The 16,168-nt window shown below is 46.8% G+C and overlaps 1 protein-coding gene across 1 annotated transcript in view; it reads left to right on the top strand.

Annotated features, from left to right (window-relative positions):
- The first annotated feature begins 8,863 nt into the window (after window positions 1–8,863).
- adamts18 (ADAM metallopeptidase with thrombospondin type 1 motif, 18) overlaps window positions 8,864–16,168 on the top strand; it is a 277,450-nt gene continuing 270,145 nt past the window's right edge. The window contains exons 1-3 of the mRNA XM_038806242.1: window positions 8,864–9,311; window positions 9,521–9,596; window positions 10,756–11,057. Coding sequence (XP_038662170.1) covers window positions 9,213–9,311; window positions 9,521–9,596; window positions 10,756–11,057 — 477 coding nt within the window. The 5' untranslated portion in view covers window positions 8,864–9,212. The remainder of the gene's footprint in view (window positions 9,312–9,520; window positions 9,597–10,755; window positions 11,058–16,168) is intronic.

Here is a 16,168-nt window from a genome sequence, read left to right as displayed (position 1 = left end):
ATTTTCCATTGTGGCCAGCCCATGCCGCCAGGAATCCCACAAGTGAGGGGGCGCGGCAAGGGGGGGGGGGGGGGGGGTGCGCTGTCGGCGGAATGGAGAATTCACCCCAATATGTTTGTTTTACTTTAATTGTCATTACCTGTGTACAGATTTTCATGGGCAATTTGGACAGTTCTCACGGCACAGGAGTCTGCAGCGGCACACCGATTGAACACCACTGAGCTAGAGTATGACAGATATTGGTGTGACGGGCAGTTTCAAAGCTCTCCAGCATTTTTCAGTGGTAGAGCTGAGTCCAAACCTAATGTCCACTACCATTAAAGTGATTATAGGGCTTGGACAACAGTGAGTGGAGCATTCAGAATAGTTAAGCTTTGTCAAGTCAGAAAGTGATAGAGACCGAGCAGAATCGGCTTGAGGCAGACAGTTTTTTCTTCTGCCTTATAAATGCCCAGTGATAAGTGGATCCTAAGCCAGACCGTGAAGTAGGAAACTGGCTGCAAATCATTTTCTTGGTAATTCCTTTACATACAGAACTCAGCATTGCATATGTCTGCTTCCTACCAAATAGTCCAGTCTCCCAGTCCATGTGAAGTTACCCAGAGTCATTAATCAAATTAACAAAATTGACAGCCCCTCTGTAACAAAGGAAAAAGGATTTAAAGGAACCATACCAAATTAAACAAAACGTCTTTTTGGGGACTGATAAAAAGTGCTCCAGCCCTCGGAGTGGCCACAGGTCGTACAAGGCATTCTCTCTTTATAAGGGCTCTATGCACTTAATTAAACAATGCCCACCACCTCCCACAAGAAGGCACATCCTCTCAGTATCTGCCCTGTCAAGCCCCCTGAGAATCCTATCTGTCTCAATAAGGTCACCTCTCATTATTTTTATAATCATTATTTATCATTTGTATTAGTGTCACAAGTAGCCTTACATTAACACTGCGATGAAGTTACTGTGAAAATCCCCTAGTCGCCACATTCCGGCGCCTGTTCGGGTACACAGAGGGAGAATTCAGAATGTCCAATTCACCTAACAAGCACGTCTTTCAGGACGTGTGGGAGGAAACGGGAGCGCCCGGAAGAAACCCACGCAGACACGGGGAGAACGTGCAGACTCCGCACATACAGTGACGCAAGCTAAGAATCGAACCCAGGTCCCTGGCGCTGTGAATTCTTCCTACCAAAGTGCATAATTTAATTTCACATTTTCCTGCATTATAGTTCATCTGCCTAGTTCTTGCCCACACTTAACCTCTCTGTCCCCTCTGTAGGCTTTTTGTGTCAGCCTCGCTACCTATTTTGGTGTTATCCACAAACCTGACAATAATGTATTCACTTCCCTCACCCAAGTGATTCATATATATTGTAGGTAATTGTGGCCCCCAGCACTGATCACCGTGGCACTCCAATAGTTACAGATTGCCATCCTGAAAATGCCCCTCTTATCTCAGCTCTTTGTTTTCTATTAATTAGCCAATCCTCTATCCATGCTAATATACCACCCCAACAGCTTGAGGTCTTACCTTATTAAACAGCGTTTGTGCGGTACTTTATCAAACATTTTTTTAAAAATCCAAGTATATTACATCGACTGAAATGAAAATGAAATGAAAATCGCTTATTGTCACAAGTAGGCTTCAAATGAAGTTACTGTGAAAAGCCCCTAGTCGTCACTGATGTGTTGGGTGCTCTGGATCCGTGGAACACATACAGGCCACCAACACTTAAAATAGTATAACACTATTTTATTAAACTATAAACTGTTGAACATACTCTTACTGTGGGTTAACATGATGTTAGATTAACTAAAGACCTGTGCCTATCCTAACCAGTCTAATCACTCAGCACATGGTGCGAATCTGTGCTGTAAACTGTAAGCTCTGTACTTCTGAAAGGCTGCATCCCGAATGAGCGGGAAAACTGATGCCCTCTCTCTTTATAGTGAGTGTGCTCTAACTGGTGATTTTTTTAATTTTTTAATTTTTTTATTTTTTTATTTAGATTACCCAATTATTTTTTCCAATTAAGGGGCAATTTAGTGTGGCCAATCCACCTACTCTGCACATTTTTGGGTTGTGGGGGCGAAACCCACGCAGACACGGGGAGAATGTGCAAACTCCACACGGACAGTGACCCAGAGCCGGGATCGAACCTGGGACCTCAGCGCCGTGAGGCTGCTATGCTAACCACTAGGCCACCGTGCTGCCCTCTCTAACTGGTGATTGACTGCGGTGTTATGCATGTTGATTGGTCCTACTGTATGTCCATCAGTGTGTGTGTCTGCACCATGATATACTGGTGTATATTATGACAGCCACATTCTGGCGCCTGTTCGGGGAGGCTGGTACAGGAATTGAACCGTGTTGCTGGCCTGCCTTGGTCTGCTTTCAAAGCCAGCTCTTTAGCTCTGTGTACTGGTTCCCCGGTCTCTACCCTGCTCGTCACCGCCTGAAAGAATTCTGATAAATTTGTCAGGTATGATTTCCCCTTCGTGAACCCATGCTGACTCTCCTTGATTATATTATGTATTTCTAAATGCTCTGCTGTTACATCAAATAACAGACAAATAACAAATCGGGTAACAAATTGTTCCCTCTGCAATAGCTGGGGGAAAGGTTGAATAGCTCAGGTGACCATTGCCAGATGCATGAAGATTAGGTCAGTTAGACAAGGCAGGTCATGCCAGCTCATGAAATACAGTCAACCATAGACGTTAAACTAATTAAGAGGGCCTTTTTGATAATGCTGTCTTTGCACTGACAAGGTGAGTATTGACTAAACTATAAAGCTGACAACTTTACACTTTTGGTAAGCGTCAAACACTCCAAAGTGAGGAAAAAAAGGCATGAATTAAGGTTTCTGTGTTTTTCCCAACAGTGTAGCTGAAACCCTATTATTTTTCACAATCCCATTCTCATGCCATCTATCCTGTGGTCTCTCTGCCTTAAACTTCCAAATGTGTACTGATTATTCCCGAGATGTTGGTAGGTTTGTACTGTTGACTGAATCTGTTACTAGTGGGTCCAGGCTACATCAAATACATTTTCCTTAGGGTTCTTATGGATATAAGTAATCTTCATCCCTGGACAGTAAGTAAGTAAGTCAAGTCACCATAGTCCCGGATGACCACGAGCTGCTTTCTCCTTTGAGGGGGGAGAACAGACTGGTGGTGATTTAACCTGAGGGTCACCACACCTCAGGCGAGGAGCAAGGGTGAGAAGGTGGGGCCTTCATGAATACCCTCAGCCAGTACAGGAATTGAACCAGCTGTCTAGCCAACTGAACTAAACCAGCCCAGCCCCTTACATTATTTTATCTGTCACTTCACTCAATCTGGAAGCAAGAGGAATTTTTTTTTCCATTCGTTGATGGGGTGTGGGGGTCGCTGGCTGTGTCAGCATTTATTGCTCATCCCTGAGGGCATTTAAGAGTCAACCACATAAGCTGTGGCTCTGGAGTCACATGTAGGTTGGACCAGATAAGGACGACACATTTCCTTCCCTAAAGAGCATTAGTGAATCAGATGGGTTTTCACGACAATTGATACGAGGTCATCTTTTTACTTTTAATTCCAGATTTTTAAAAAATTGAATTCAAATATCACCATCTGCCATGGCTGGATTCGAACCTTAGTCCCCAAAGCATGACTCTGGGTCTCTGGATCACTGGACCAGTGGCAATACCACTAATTCACTGCCTTCCTTGGTGTCGGTAACCTTTTAGAATTGAGAATTGAGTGACCAAGATTTATTATTGTCATTCTTGCACTAATAGGGGCTGGTTTAGCTCACTCGGCTAAATTGCTGGCTTTGAAAGCAGACCAAGCAGGCTAGCAGCACGGTTCGATTCCCGTACCAGCCTCCCCGGACAGGCGCCGGAATGTGGCAACTAGGGACTTTTCACAGTAACTTAATTGAAGCCTACTCGTGACAATAAGCGATTTTCATTTCATGTCATTTCATTCATACTGTCACCTGGCAAGGACAGATTGTTTCCTTGAGGTACAGCAGTTCTAGCAGTCTTGTCATATAACAGTGTCTTGCTTCTCTTCACTGCAGAGGACATCTAAAATGCAGCCAAGTTGGTCCCAAGACTGGGTAAATAAAATGGCAGATTTCCTTCCCTTACAGGGCCTGAGCGAACCAGTTGTTTTTTTTTTAATGCAATCTGACAGCTTCACAAACACATTTCCTGACACAATTTATTTTTTAATTTCCCGCTTTAGATGTAAAGTTTTCACTCAGTGCCACTGTTTATTGGGCACGATTCACGGAAAATCTCTTTATTTATTATTGTCACAAGTAGGCTTGCATGAACACTGCAATGGAGTTACTGTGAAAATCCCCTAGTCGCCACCTCTGGCGCCTGTTAGGGTATGCAGAGGGAGAATTCCGAATGTCCAATTCACCTAACAAGCACGTCTTTCAGGATGTGTGGGGGGAAACCGCAGCACCCGGAGGAAACCCACGCAGACACGGGGAGAACAGATAGTGGCCCAAGCCACGAATCGAACTTGGGACACTGGAGCTGTGAAGAAACAGTGCTAAGATTGTGTTGCCATGCCGCCCATACCGACAACCTGAGCGAGAGATCGCGTCATTTTGAAAATACATTGTCTTCATTGCATCTCGGGCAGCACGGTAGCATTGTGGATAGCACAATGGCTTCACAGCTCCAGGGTCCCAGGTTCGATTCCGGCTTGGGTCGCTGTCTGTGCGGAGTCTGCACATCCTCCCCGTGTGTGCGTGGGTTTCCTCCGGGTGCTCCGGTTTCCTCCCACAGTCCAAAGATGTGCAGGTTAGGTGGATTGGCCATGCTAAATTGCCCTTAGTGTCCAAAATTGCCCTTAGTGTTGGGTGGGGTTACTGGGTTATTGGGATAGGGTGGAGGTGTTGACCTTGGGTAGGGTGCTCTTTCCAAGAGCCGGTGCAGACTCGATGGGTCAAATGGCCTCCTTTTGCACTGTAAATTCTATGATATCTCAAGTTATCGGGATATTTTGTATTAGCCAGCGAACATTACGCTCGAAGTTCTGAAGCTGCCGTGCAGCAGGTAAGAATGGATAGGTGGCACCAACCTTTTGTTTTAAAAGCCTGCTGCTTGTAGGAGGAAGGGGAATCTGAGTGAAATGGGTGGTACAGAATTCCAAAGTCTACATTACTATTTGATACAACATCCTAATTTGGACCTTTCAAGGCTGGTTTAGCACAGTGGGCTAAACAGCTGGCTTATAATGCAGATCAAGACCAGCAGCATGGGTTCAATTCCCGTACCAGCCTCCCCGAACAGGCGCCGGAATGTGGCGACTAGGGGCTTTTCACAGTAACTTCATTGAAGCCTACTTGTGACAATAAGCGATTATTATTATTAACAGACATAAATAGTGAGAGTGCTCCTGAAAAACGAGTTGCATTTGTATAGCACCTGCCATAACCTCAGGACATCCCAAAGTATTTTATATCAAATTAAGTATTTTTGAAGCGCAATCACTGTTTTAATTCAGGAAGTACAGAATCCAATTCATACACAGCAAGTTACCACAGGCAGCAATGTGAAAACGATTTGATAATCTGTTTCTCATGTTGGCTGAGGGATGGATATTCGCCAAGATACTGGGGAGAACGCCCCAACTCTACTTCGAAATTGCGCCACAAGCACTCTTACGTTCACTGGAGACAACAAGTCAGAGCTTCAGATTAGTATCTTGCCTGAAATGCAGCACATTCAACAGTACAGCACTCTCTCAGTACTCCACTGGAATGTCAGCCTAGATAATGGGCTCAAACGCCTGGATTTGAAGCCACGACTTTCTGTCCGAGTGGCAAATTAAAGTCGAAACGTGAGTGAGCCACGCAGAGTTAGCTAATCCCGGATGGGCTGATATCTGGTTTGTCACGGTTACATGCGATCACTCCCTAATGAACTGTGCTGCCGTCTGAGAATATGTTTCTTCCTGAGTATATGAGCGTTGGGGCTGGTTTAGCACAGTGGGCAAAACAGCTGGCTTGTAATGCAGAACAAGGCCAGCAGCGCAGGTTCAATTCCCGTACTGGCCTCCCCAAACAGGCTCCGAAATGTGCCGACTAGGGGCTTTTCACAGTAACTTCATTGAAGCTTACTTGTGACAATAAACGATTATTATTATTATGTGGGTGACAGGCGAGAATAAACTGAGCTTGGTTGCAAAATGCATTCTACTTGCTGACACTCACTGTGTTGGCTCACACTGAGGAGCTGACATTCGAGTGAAGTACCAACTGAAGTGCAGTAGCACAGTGGTTAGCACTGTTGCTTCACAGCGCCAGGGTCCCAGGTTCGCTCCCCGACTTGGGTCTTTGTCTTTGCGGAGTCTGCACGTTCTCCCTGTGTCTGCGTGGGTTTCCTCTGGGTGCTTTGGTTTCCTCCCATGGTCCAAAGATGTTAGGTGGATTGGCCATGCTAAATTGCCCTTCGTGTTCAAAAAAGGATAGGTGGGGTTACTGGGTTACAGAGATAGAGTGGAGGCGTGGGCTCAAGAGTGCTCTTTCCAAGGCTCAGTGCAGACCCGATGGGCCGAATGGCCTCCTTCGGCATTGTAAATTCTATGAAGTGCCCACGGTGAATCGAATGCCCAGAGGGGGTTCAGACGAGAGAAGGAAAAATGGGAATGTGGGGGGTGGGAGAAATCCAGTTTTATTCAGTTTTCCCAGCCGCCTCACCATGCGTGACGGCCTAACGAGGCGCACGGCCAGATTTCCCATTCAGGCAACGTGACTGCTTGGCAGTTCACCCACCTTGTGCATTCTGTATGTAGTATTGTTTGGTTGGATTTGCTGAATGTGCAATCAAATGAGCTGTGGTACCAAGATCATCAGATTTGATGTTTGTAGTCACAGTTTATAGAAATCTCATTCAAGCGTCATCCTGGACCAGGCAGAGTGGTTCTTGCCAGGGTAGTTATGCGGTTATCAGGATTCACTGATAACGTGGTGATAAACAAATTTAGCTGTTGATGCAATCGAGTGATGTCTGCACAATGAATGGGGATTGTGGGTGTGCTGTGTTGCAGTACTCATTCATCCTGCGAATGGAAATCCTTGCGTAGGGTGCTCGATATAAAGTGCCGCAATCACTGGCATCATTCCCATTATTTCACAGCTGTCAGCCTTGGCTCAGTGGCCGTACTCTTCTCCGCGATTGTGAGTTCATGGCCTCACAATAGATACTTCAGCACGAAATCTAGGCTCTGAGGAAATGCCATCTGTTGGACGGGATGTTTAGCTGTGGTGGCGTTCGTTCTCTCAAGTGGGTACATGGCCGTTTGTCAAAGAGTGGGGGAGTTCTCTCTAGTGTCCTCAGGCAGCGTCACTAAAAACAGTTGATCATTACCGTTCATGGGAGCTGGCTGTGCACAAATTTGCTGCGTTGTTTCCCACATCTCAACAGTGACAATACTTCAACAGCACTTTGTTGGCTGTGAAGTACTTTGTGCCTTTCTGAGGGTGCGGAAGGTGCTATGTAAACGCAAGTCTTTATTTCTTATCATTCCAAACATACATGCCGTAACCAGCTCTCATAATGTGCAAAATGTTTGACAAACAGTGGGCTGGAGAGGGGGAACTCAGCTTGGCGTGACCATATCAGGAGCCACCATGTCCATTGTAACTCAGTGAGTATAGCTGTCTTCTGAACTAGCGGGTTGAGAGTTCAAGTCCTCAGTGCGGAATCTGAAGTGTAAAATCGGGACTGATACTCCAGTTGAATGCAAACTATCCCTTGGAACTATTTAAAAGTGGGGTAGATGAGACCCCCTCCCCACCCTGGGGCATGGGGGTGGGGTGGGGTGGGGTGGGGGGGGGCAGGGGGTTAATATTTACCCTGCACCCAATGACAGGAAAATTGATTCTGAGGTCATTGCCACAGGGTGCGAGCTACTGTGCCCGGGTTGGCTGCTATGTTTTCTGCATTACAGGAATTACCTAGTTTTATTTTAAAATGACTTAATAGGCGGCACGGTGGCACAGTGGTTAGCACTGCCTCCTCACAGTGGCAGAGTTCCAGCCTTGGGTGACGGTCTGTGTGGAGTTTGCACATTCTGCCCGTGTCTGCGTGGGTTTCCTCCGGGTGCTCCGGTTTCCTCCCGCAATCTAAAGATGTGCAGGTTAGGTGGATTGACAATGCCAAATTATCCCATAGTTAGGTGGGGGTTATGGGTACAGGGTGGGGGAGTGGGTCTTGCTGGGGTGCTGTTTCAGACGGGTCGTTGAAGACTCGATGGGCCGAATGGCCTCCTTCTGCCCTGTAGAGATTCGGTAGCCTGGTGGTTAGCACTGTTGCTTCGTAGCGCCAGGGTCCCGGGTTCGATTTGCGGTTTGGGTCACTGTCTGTGCGGAGTCTGCGCGTTCTCCCCGTGTCTGCGTGGGTTTCCTCCGGGCGCTCCAGTTTCCTCCCGCACGTTCACGCAAGAATGCTCCTTGGGTGAATGGGACATTCTGAACTCTCCCTCTGTGTACCTTAACAGGCCCTGGAGCGCGGTGACTGGGGGGATTCTCACAGTAACTTCATTGCAGTGTTATTGTAAGCCTCCTTGTGACACTGATAAAGATTATTGTTATTAATTCTTAATTTCAAAGAAAAAGTGGAGGGGGGGTGTGGGTGGGCATTGTGGATAGTTCTTTACACTGGACAGCGGGTTTGAGGAATGGAGGACTCAGAGTAGGGGGGAGGGGGTAGACAGGGGCCAATTGCAAAGTGTTTTAAGGGATCCCGGGTTCCCAGAGTGAGTGCAACTTTGCAACAGCAGCCCAGCGCCGCCCGCGGATTGGTCCCTGGGCTTGGCCAATGAGCGCCAGCTCAAATGTTCACCCCATTCATAGAATGAGGCAGGAGAGATAAGAGCAACATCGCCTTCACATGCTGCACCGCAACCCACACTGGATTCCCCCTCTCTCCTCCCCGCCTCAACACCCACTACCTGTCTGCAACTCCAACTCAAGCACTCTCTTCCCCCCTCCCTCCCCCCCTCTCAGCCCACAGGGACACCCGCTGAAACCAACAACAAAAAATAGACAGCACAAGGATCCACAATGTTGAACGGCTGGAGCCCCAGTTTGCTTGGCTCACTGCTACATTCGCCTTCCCGGAGGTAACAGACTGCTGCATTTTCTTTACAAACAAAAAAGGAAAACATTTGTGTTTTGTTTTGTGGGTGTGGAAGGAGTGCAAAAATGGATGGATTTCCCTCCGCGGTATGGAATGCACCAGCACCATTCAGCAACACGGCAATGCAACTTTTTACAGCGTTCTGGCTTGGCAATATTATGCAGGCAGGTGCTATGAATTTAATCCTCTTCTTTTTTCCCCCTCCTGTTTATTAAGTTAAACTTTAAACCGCTTCATATTTAAAATCTCTCTCAGGAGAGACACTTGTGATCACACTCAAGTGCTGTTGTGAGATTTATATGCCAAACTGCGACCGATTTTAATATTTCACTTGCTTTTTTTCTTCCCCCCTCCCCCTCCTCCATTTTCGCAGATTTTGCACTTCTGTTGCGCTTCTCCTGAAAGTCAGAAGTCCCCACACCGTCCTGGGAGCACTGGAATCACTGATGGTTTGTAAATGTGTGGATACACTGGGGCTCAGTGATGTTCGTGAATGCAAGCGTGGTGTAGCTTCAGAATCAAAAGAGCCTCGACACACACAGACACAGCGACAGAGAGAGAGAGAGAGAGAGATAATCAGACAGGGAGAAACAGAGAGACACACAGAGGTAACAGACACACAGTCAGACCCAGGGAGACACACATAATCCGACAGGGAGAAACAGACACACAGGTAACAGACAGACACACACATAATCAGACAGGGAGAAACAGAGAGACACACACAGAGATAACAGATATAGACAGACAGTCAGACCGAGAGAGACAGACACAAACACAGACATAAAGACACACAGCCAGACACACACAAACTCAGAGAGAGCGAGAGACTTGGGCACACACATGTACAGACATATAATGTTGATACAGAGATGAGGAGTCACAGACAGAGACGCAATGAGAGACACGCAGACTAGGTACAAAAACGTGTACAGAGAGAGAGATTCACAGAGGAACAAGCACACACAGAGAGAGACGGACAGAGCAGGCACACAAACTTCGATAGAGACAGGCAGACGTGATGATACAGAGAGAGAGACACATGGATACAGACAGTGGGACACACGCAGACACAGAGAGAGAGAGACCCATTAGATCTCCAGCTCACGGATTGCAACATCAGTCAGGGGGCTGAGATTGCCAATTTCATTCAGCCCCTGGCGGGTGCCGAAGGTGGGACCTGATCATTATGTGAACTCGGGGTAGGGTAGGGGAGGGGAGGGAGCGGTCAGTGAAGCAGATCCGCTGTCTGGCTGAAATGACATCGCGGTGGGATATTTGTTTTAAAAATTGCAGCAACAGAATCGATCAGATTGAACCGGGGAGGAGGGGGTTAATTCATTCCTTACATGCATTTTAAAATCCTGTCCAACTTGTGTCCCCTGTCCTATCAGGACACTCAAACCAGTGATTCTTTTAACAGCAAGATCAGCTAAAAAATAAAAAATTCATACATGGAAGCAATAATTTTTTTTGTTGCAGATGTAGCCTCTGAAACAGAATCAGTAATCATTTTAAAAAAAGTGGGTTTTGGGGGCATTTTGCACCGGCTTTAAGGAGCCAGCTGAGTATATCACCACTTGCTGTGAGGATCTTTTCTCATTGCAGACTACATCCTGGTGACACCTGTTGAAGTGGACCGGGACGGTGGTGACTTGCACCAGAGCCGGGAGAAGCGAGCAGCAGCCCTCCCGAAGAGCCGGCACTACAGACTGGCCCTGCCTGCCCAGGAGCTGCACCTGGAGCTCACCCCCTCCGACCTGCTGGCCCCAGGATTCGCGGTGCACCTCCTGGGCGTGGAGGGGGTGACCGTGAAAACCCTGCCCCACTCTCAGGCCAACTGCTTCTACCAGGGCTGCATCAGGAATCAGAGTGCTTCATCGGTCGCAGTGTCGGTCTGCGAGGGTTTGGTAAGTGTCTCTCCCTCTCTCCCCCCCCCCCCCTTGTTGCAACACGTCCGGCTCCTATTGTTGCTGTCACCCAGCCACTTCCACACTCCACTTCATCTGAAAACCGACGCCTTCTTTGAGCATTTCTTTACTGCTCTAATCTTCCTTTTATATTGTGTCCCCCCCCCCCCCCCCAGCCACCTTCCCTGCAATAAAGCCAGCATGTGACCCATTCTTCCAGATGCGCCGTGTCAACTGACGTTTGAAAAGGGTTTAAGACTCCCTTTGATATCGCTGCAGGGAGAGACATGTCTTGGAAGCTTCGCATCTTCGCACTGGGAGGGGAGGGGGGGGGGGGGTGGGGAGGGGAGGGGAGGGAAACAAACGCAAGGGCGCCATAATTTCAAAGAAGTGCAACAATTTATACCACAGGAGAATGGGGTGCTGGCAAATCTGCTCTGATTGGTGGTGGGTGGGTGGGGCGGAGCTAAGTGGGTCTGTAGGCTCTCCAAGGGGCAATAGAAAAGGTCCAGGGCACAGGAGGGGTCCCTGTGAAGGAATGCATGTCTCTTCCAGCAAGCATTATGAGTTTGATTGATTATCTTGAATTGATTGTTAGTGTAGCCATTCACGCACTTGGGATTTTCTCCTGCCGTCTAAATTGTTGCGACCATTTGAAATTTGGTATTCTTCGGTTTGTCCTGATGAGTTCAAGATGAAAAGCTTCAGCAACATGTCTCTCATCAGCAATATTCGCATTCCGCACTCTTTAATCCACTTTTCTTTGGACGGTTGAAGCAGCAGTCCAATTATTCGCTTGTCGTTTAACTGTCGATTGCACGGTTATCAGAGTTAGTTCCTTTTAAAGACTGGTGGGGATTTACCCCGAGCATTTGGCTCAGATTTTAGATGCCATGCTGTTGTGAGCCAAATCCAGGGCATTTCTCCAATGTTGTGTATGAACTGCACTAGGATAGATTGCAAGAATTCTCCTGAGTGAAATTGACAGCTCATCCCATTTTTATTTTCAAAGCATTCTCAGGTTGTGGGAGTCGCTGGCAAACCTGCCATTTATTGACCATCTGGAGTTAATTACATCTGGGTGCTTTGCAAGTAGAGGGCCTTTAAGTGTCAACCATGTGGATGTGGGACTGGAGTCACATACAGGTCAGACCGGATGAGGACGATAGGCTGTCTTTCCTAAAGGGAACGTTTTTCAAAAAAATGTATAATCTCACCGCTTTGTGGTGACTTTTAGCGCCATCAACTTTTTTAAAGCTGAGTTTAAATTTTCAAAGTGCCATGGTGACTAGTGGTGTGCCTGAGGGGGTCTGTGCTGGGACCACAACTTTTCACAATATACATTAATGATCTGGAAGAAGGAACTGAAGGCACTATTGCTAAGTTTGCAGATGATACAAAGACCTTGTAAAGTATTGAGGAAGCAAGTGGGCTGCAGAAGGATTTGGACAAGCTAGGAGAGTGGGCAATGAAGTGGCAAATGAAACACAATGTGGAAAAGTGTGAGGTTATGCACTTTGGAAGGAGGAATTTAGGCATGGACTATTTTTTAAATGGGGAAATACTCAGGAAATCAGAAGCACAAAGGAACTTGGGAGTTCCTGTTCACAATTCTCTTAATGTTAACGTGGAGGTTCTGTCAGCTGTTAAGAAGGCAAATGCAATGTTAATATTCATGTCAAGAGGGCGAGAATACAAGACCAGGGATGTACTTCTAGGCTGTATAAGACTCTGGTCAGACCCCATTTGGAGTATTGTGAGCAGTTTTGGATACCGTATCTAAGGAAAGATGTACTGGCCTTAGAAAGGGTCCAGAGGAGGTTCACAAGAATGATCACTGGAATGAAGAACTTTTGTACGAGTATCGGTTCAGTACTCTGTGTCTGTACTTGTTGGAGTTTAGAAGGATGAGGGGGGATCTTATTGAAACTTACAGGATACTGCGAGGCCTGGATAGAGTGGATGTGGAGAGGATGTTTCCCTTTGTAGGAAAAACTAGAACCAGAGGACACCATCTCAGACTAAAGAGACAATCCTTTAAAACAGAGATGAAGAGGAATTTCTTCAGCCAGAGAGTGGTGAATCTGTGGAAGTCTTTGCCACAGAAGGTTGTGGAGGCCAAATCACTGAGTGTCTTTAAGACAGTGATAGATAGGTTCTTGATTAATAAGGGGATCGGGGGTTATGGGGAGAAGGCAGGAGAATGGGGATGAGAAAATATCAGCCATGATTGAATGGTGGAGCAGACTCGATGGGCCGAGTAGCCTAATTCTGCTCCTCTGTTTTCTGGTCTTATGGTGAGATTTGAATACTCCCACTCTCCAACAATTTGTCACAAAGAGGAAAGGGCAGGACAGAAGGAGGAACCAGCTTGCATTTAGATGGTGACTTTCAAGACTTAGGCTGGCTTCAAATGCTTTACAGCCAATGAGATACTCTTTGATGTGCAGTCACCGATGCAGGAAATGTGGCAACAAGTTTATGCACAGCAAGATCGTACGAACAACAATGTGACAAAGACCACATATAATCTTTGCCACAGATGTGGCGAGGGGGAAGAATATTGACCAGTACAACGAGGAGAACTTCGTGTTCTTATTCAGACTAGAATGGTGGGACCTTTTACATCCATTTGAGAGGACAGATGGGGTCTCAGAGTAAAATCTCAGGTGAAGGACAGCTCTTCTGACAATGTCGCACTCCCTTAGTATGTCCTGGAAGCGACAGCCTGAACTTTGTGTGCACTTCTGTGGAGTGAGGATTTGACTGATAAGCTTAGACTGAGATAAAAGGTTGCCACTGAGCCTTAATATACTGAAACTTTACTACAATCTACTTGTTTTAATCACTGACATTACTATTCTGTAAAGGAGGGAAAACCTGCATCTACATATCACCTTTCAGCACCTCAGGATGTTTCAGCTCATCTTCCTGCAATGCCTTCCAAAGTTGTCCAGTTGTGTGGGACTGCTGTCACCTGTTACCATTCTTATCTACCCAATCACGACTAGAGAATCATTTGCGATGTTCCTGTTCCTGCACTACTACCTCTGTTGTGAGTTAAGGAATGGAGTTTGGAGCAGGGACCAAGAGCAGTGACTTCCTGTTCATCCAACACTGTGTATGGGATAGCCAGTCTGATACTTTAGCTCCAGTGGAGGAACCGAGAGAGGTGGTGGTGAGGTAGAGCTGGGTGCCACGAGCATACCTGTGAAAACCAATTTTGTGCCTTTGGATGATGTCGCTGCGTGTAGATGACAAATGAATGGAGGCCGAGGACTCCACACATATATCCAGTGGCAGTCACTTATTGACAATCAAGATGTGAACCTGTTTGGTTTGTCCCCTCTCTAAACTGATGGCAATGGGCTCTGCTAATTATTCTCATCCAGTCTCCTCAGCGCTACCATGCTGTGATCGCTCAGTGTGATGAAAGTGAATGTTCCAATGCTGTTTCAAATGACACTTGAGGAGATGCAAAAGAACAACTCAAGGACAGTGACCGCAAGAACGACTTGCATTTAATGCTTTAACATATTAAAATGGAACACAGGAGTGTTGTCAAACAACATTTGGCACGGAGTAATATTAGGGCAGAGCACAAAATGCTTGCTCAGAGAAGCAGGTTTTTGGGACTGCCTTAAAGAAGAAAGGAGCGAACTAGAGAGTTCTAAGGAGCTTACGGCTTTGGCTGCTGAAGGCAAGACCACCGGTGGTCAATTAATTAAAATCAGAGATCAATAAGAGGCCAGAATTGGGTAACACTTTGCCTAATTTTGCATCCCTCATGGGAGTTCTTCTGCCTGAGGCCTCTCTGTGTAAGGTATCAGCCTCCCAATGGCTTGGAGGATGTAAACGTTGCGATATTCTGCATGAGTTTTCCCAACACATTGTGTCACCATGTAGCCGCCTTAAGTGTTTTATTTTATGTAAGGCCCGTCTCTGGTGTAATGTTTCCCCAGCTGACTGTATCGTTGGATAGGTCCAAACATTTGGCAGAAATTGTAAGCTTCATAATCTGATAAAGGATTATTGGAGTGGAGCAATTCAAAAAGTTTCCAAATGTTCAGGATGTGAAATAAGAGTTCAGAACGCTAAATAGCATGATCGAGAACTAAGGAAACCTCAAGTTTAATGTGACTGAATTTATTTTTAGTCAGGATTCTTGTGGAGCTGTTCGTGCTGGGGAACCGAACACTTTCCTACTTTGAGCACCTGGTGTTAGGACCGACTGCTGCAGTGCATCTAACTACCGTTAGGTCTACCCACACTGTCAGCCTTGTAGAGGCATCATAGACATAGACATAGAATTTACAGTGCAGAAGGAGGCCATTCGGCCCATCGAGTCTGCACCGGCTCCTGGAAAGAGCACCCTACCCAAGGTTAACACCTCCACCCTATCCCCATAACCCAGTAACCCCATAACCCAGTAACCCCGTAACCCAGTAACCCCACCCAACACTAAGGGCAATTTTGGACACTAAGGGCAATTTATCATGGCCAATCCACCTAACCTGCACATCTTTGGACTGTGGGAGGAAACCGGAGCACCCGGAGGAAACTCACGCACACACGGGGAGGATGTGCAGACTCCGCACAGACAGTGACTCAAGCCGGAATCGAACCTGGGACCCTGGAGCTGTGAAGCGATTGTGCTACCATGCTGCCCTGTACTGCATTCGTATGATATTCACCCGCTGCTTCCTTATTCCGCACATAAGTCATCTAGTGGCTTTAGTGAGATCATTAATTTTAGTTCCAAATTATGGACAGATTTGAGGTGTTATTTTTGGTTCCGTGGTAGTAATGTTCCCTCCCTCAGTGCTGCTGTCGGGAACTCCTTTTCTGGGAGGGAGAGATTGGGAATATTTTGTGGGCAGGAGGAAGAGGCAGTTGCACAGATGGTCTTGATCATGGGATCGAAAAGCCCATATGCCTCAGATCTGGCCTCCTCTCTTTCTGCAGTTCAATGAACCCCCTCAAACCTCAGTTTTCTGGGAAAACCTTTGGGTGTTCTTCTGTCATCCACATGCACCTGCTCTCCTTTGGCCAGTTTGTGAAGCACCTTGAGAGGTTTCTTTGTGAAGAGCACCGTAGGCGTCTCAGTGATG

This window comes from Scyliorhinus canicula, chromosome 9, assembly GCF_902713615.1.
Source record: "Scyliorhinus canicula chromosome 9, sScyCan1.1, whole genome shotgun sequence".
Taxonomy (NCBI): Eukaryota; Metazoa; Chordata; class Chondrichthyes; order Carcharhiniformes; family Scyliorhinidae; genus Scyliorhinus; species Scyliorhinus canicula.
Note: the sequence above shows the minus strand (reverse complement) of the source record. Positions and strands in the feature narration are given on the sequence as shown.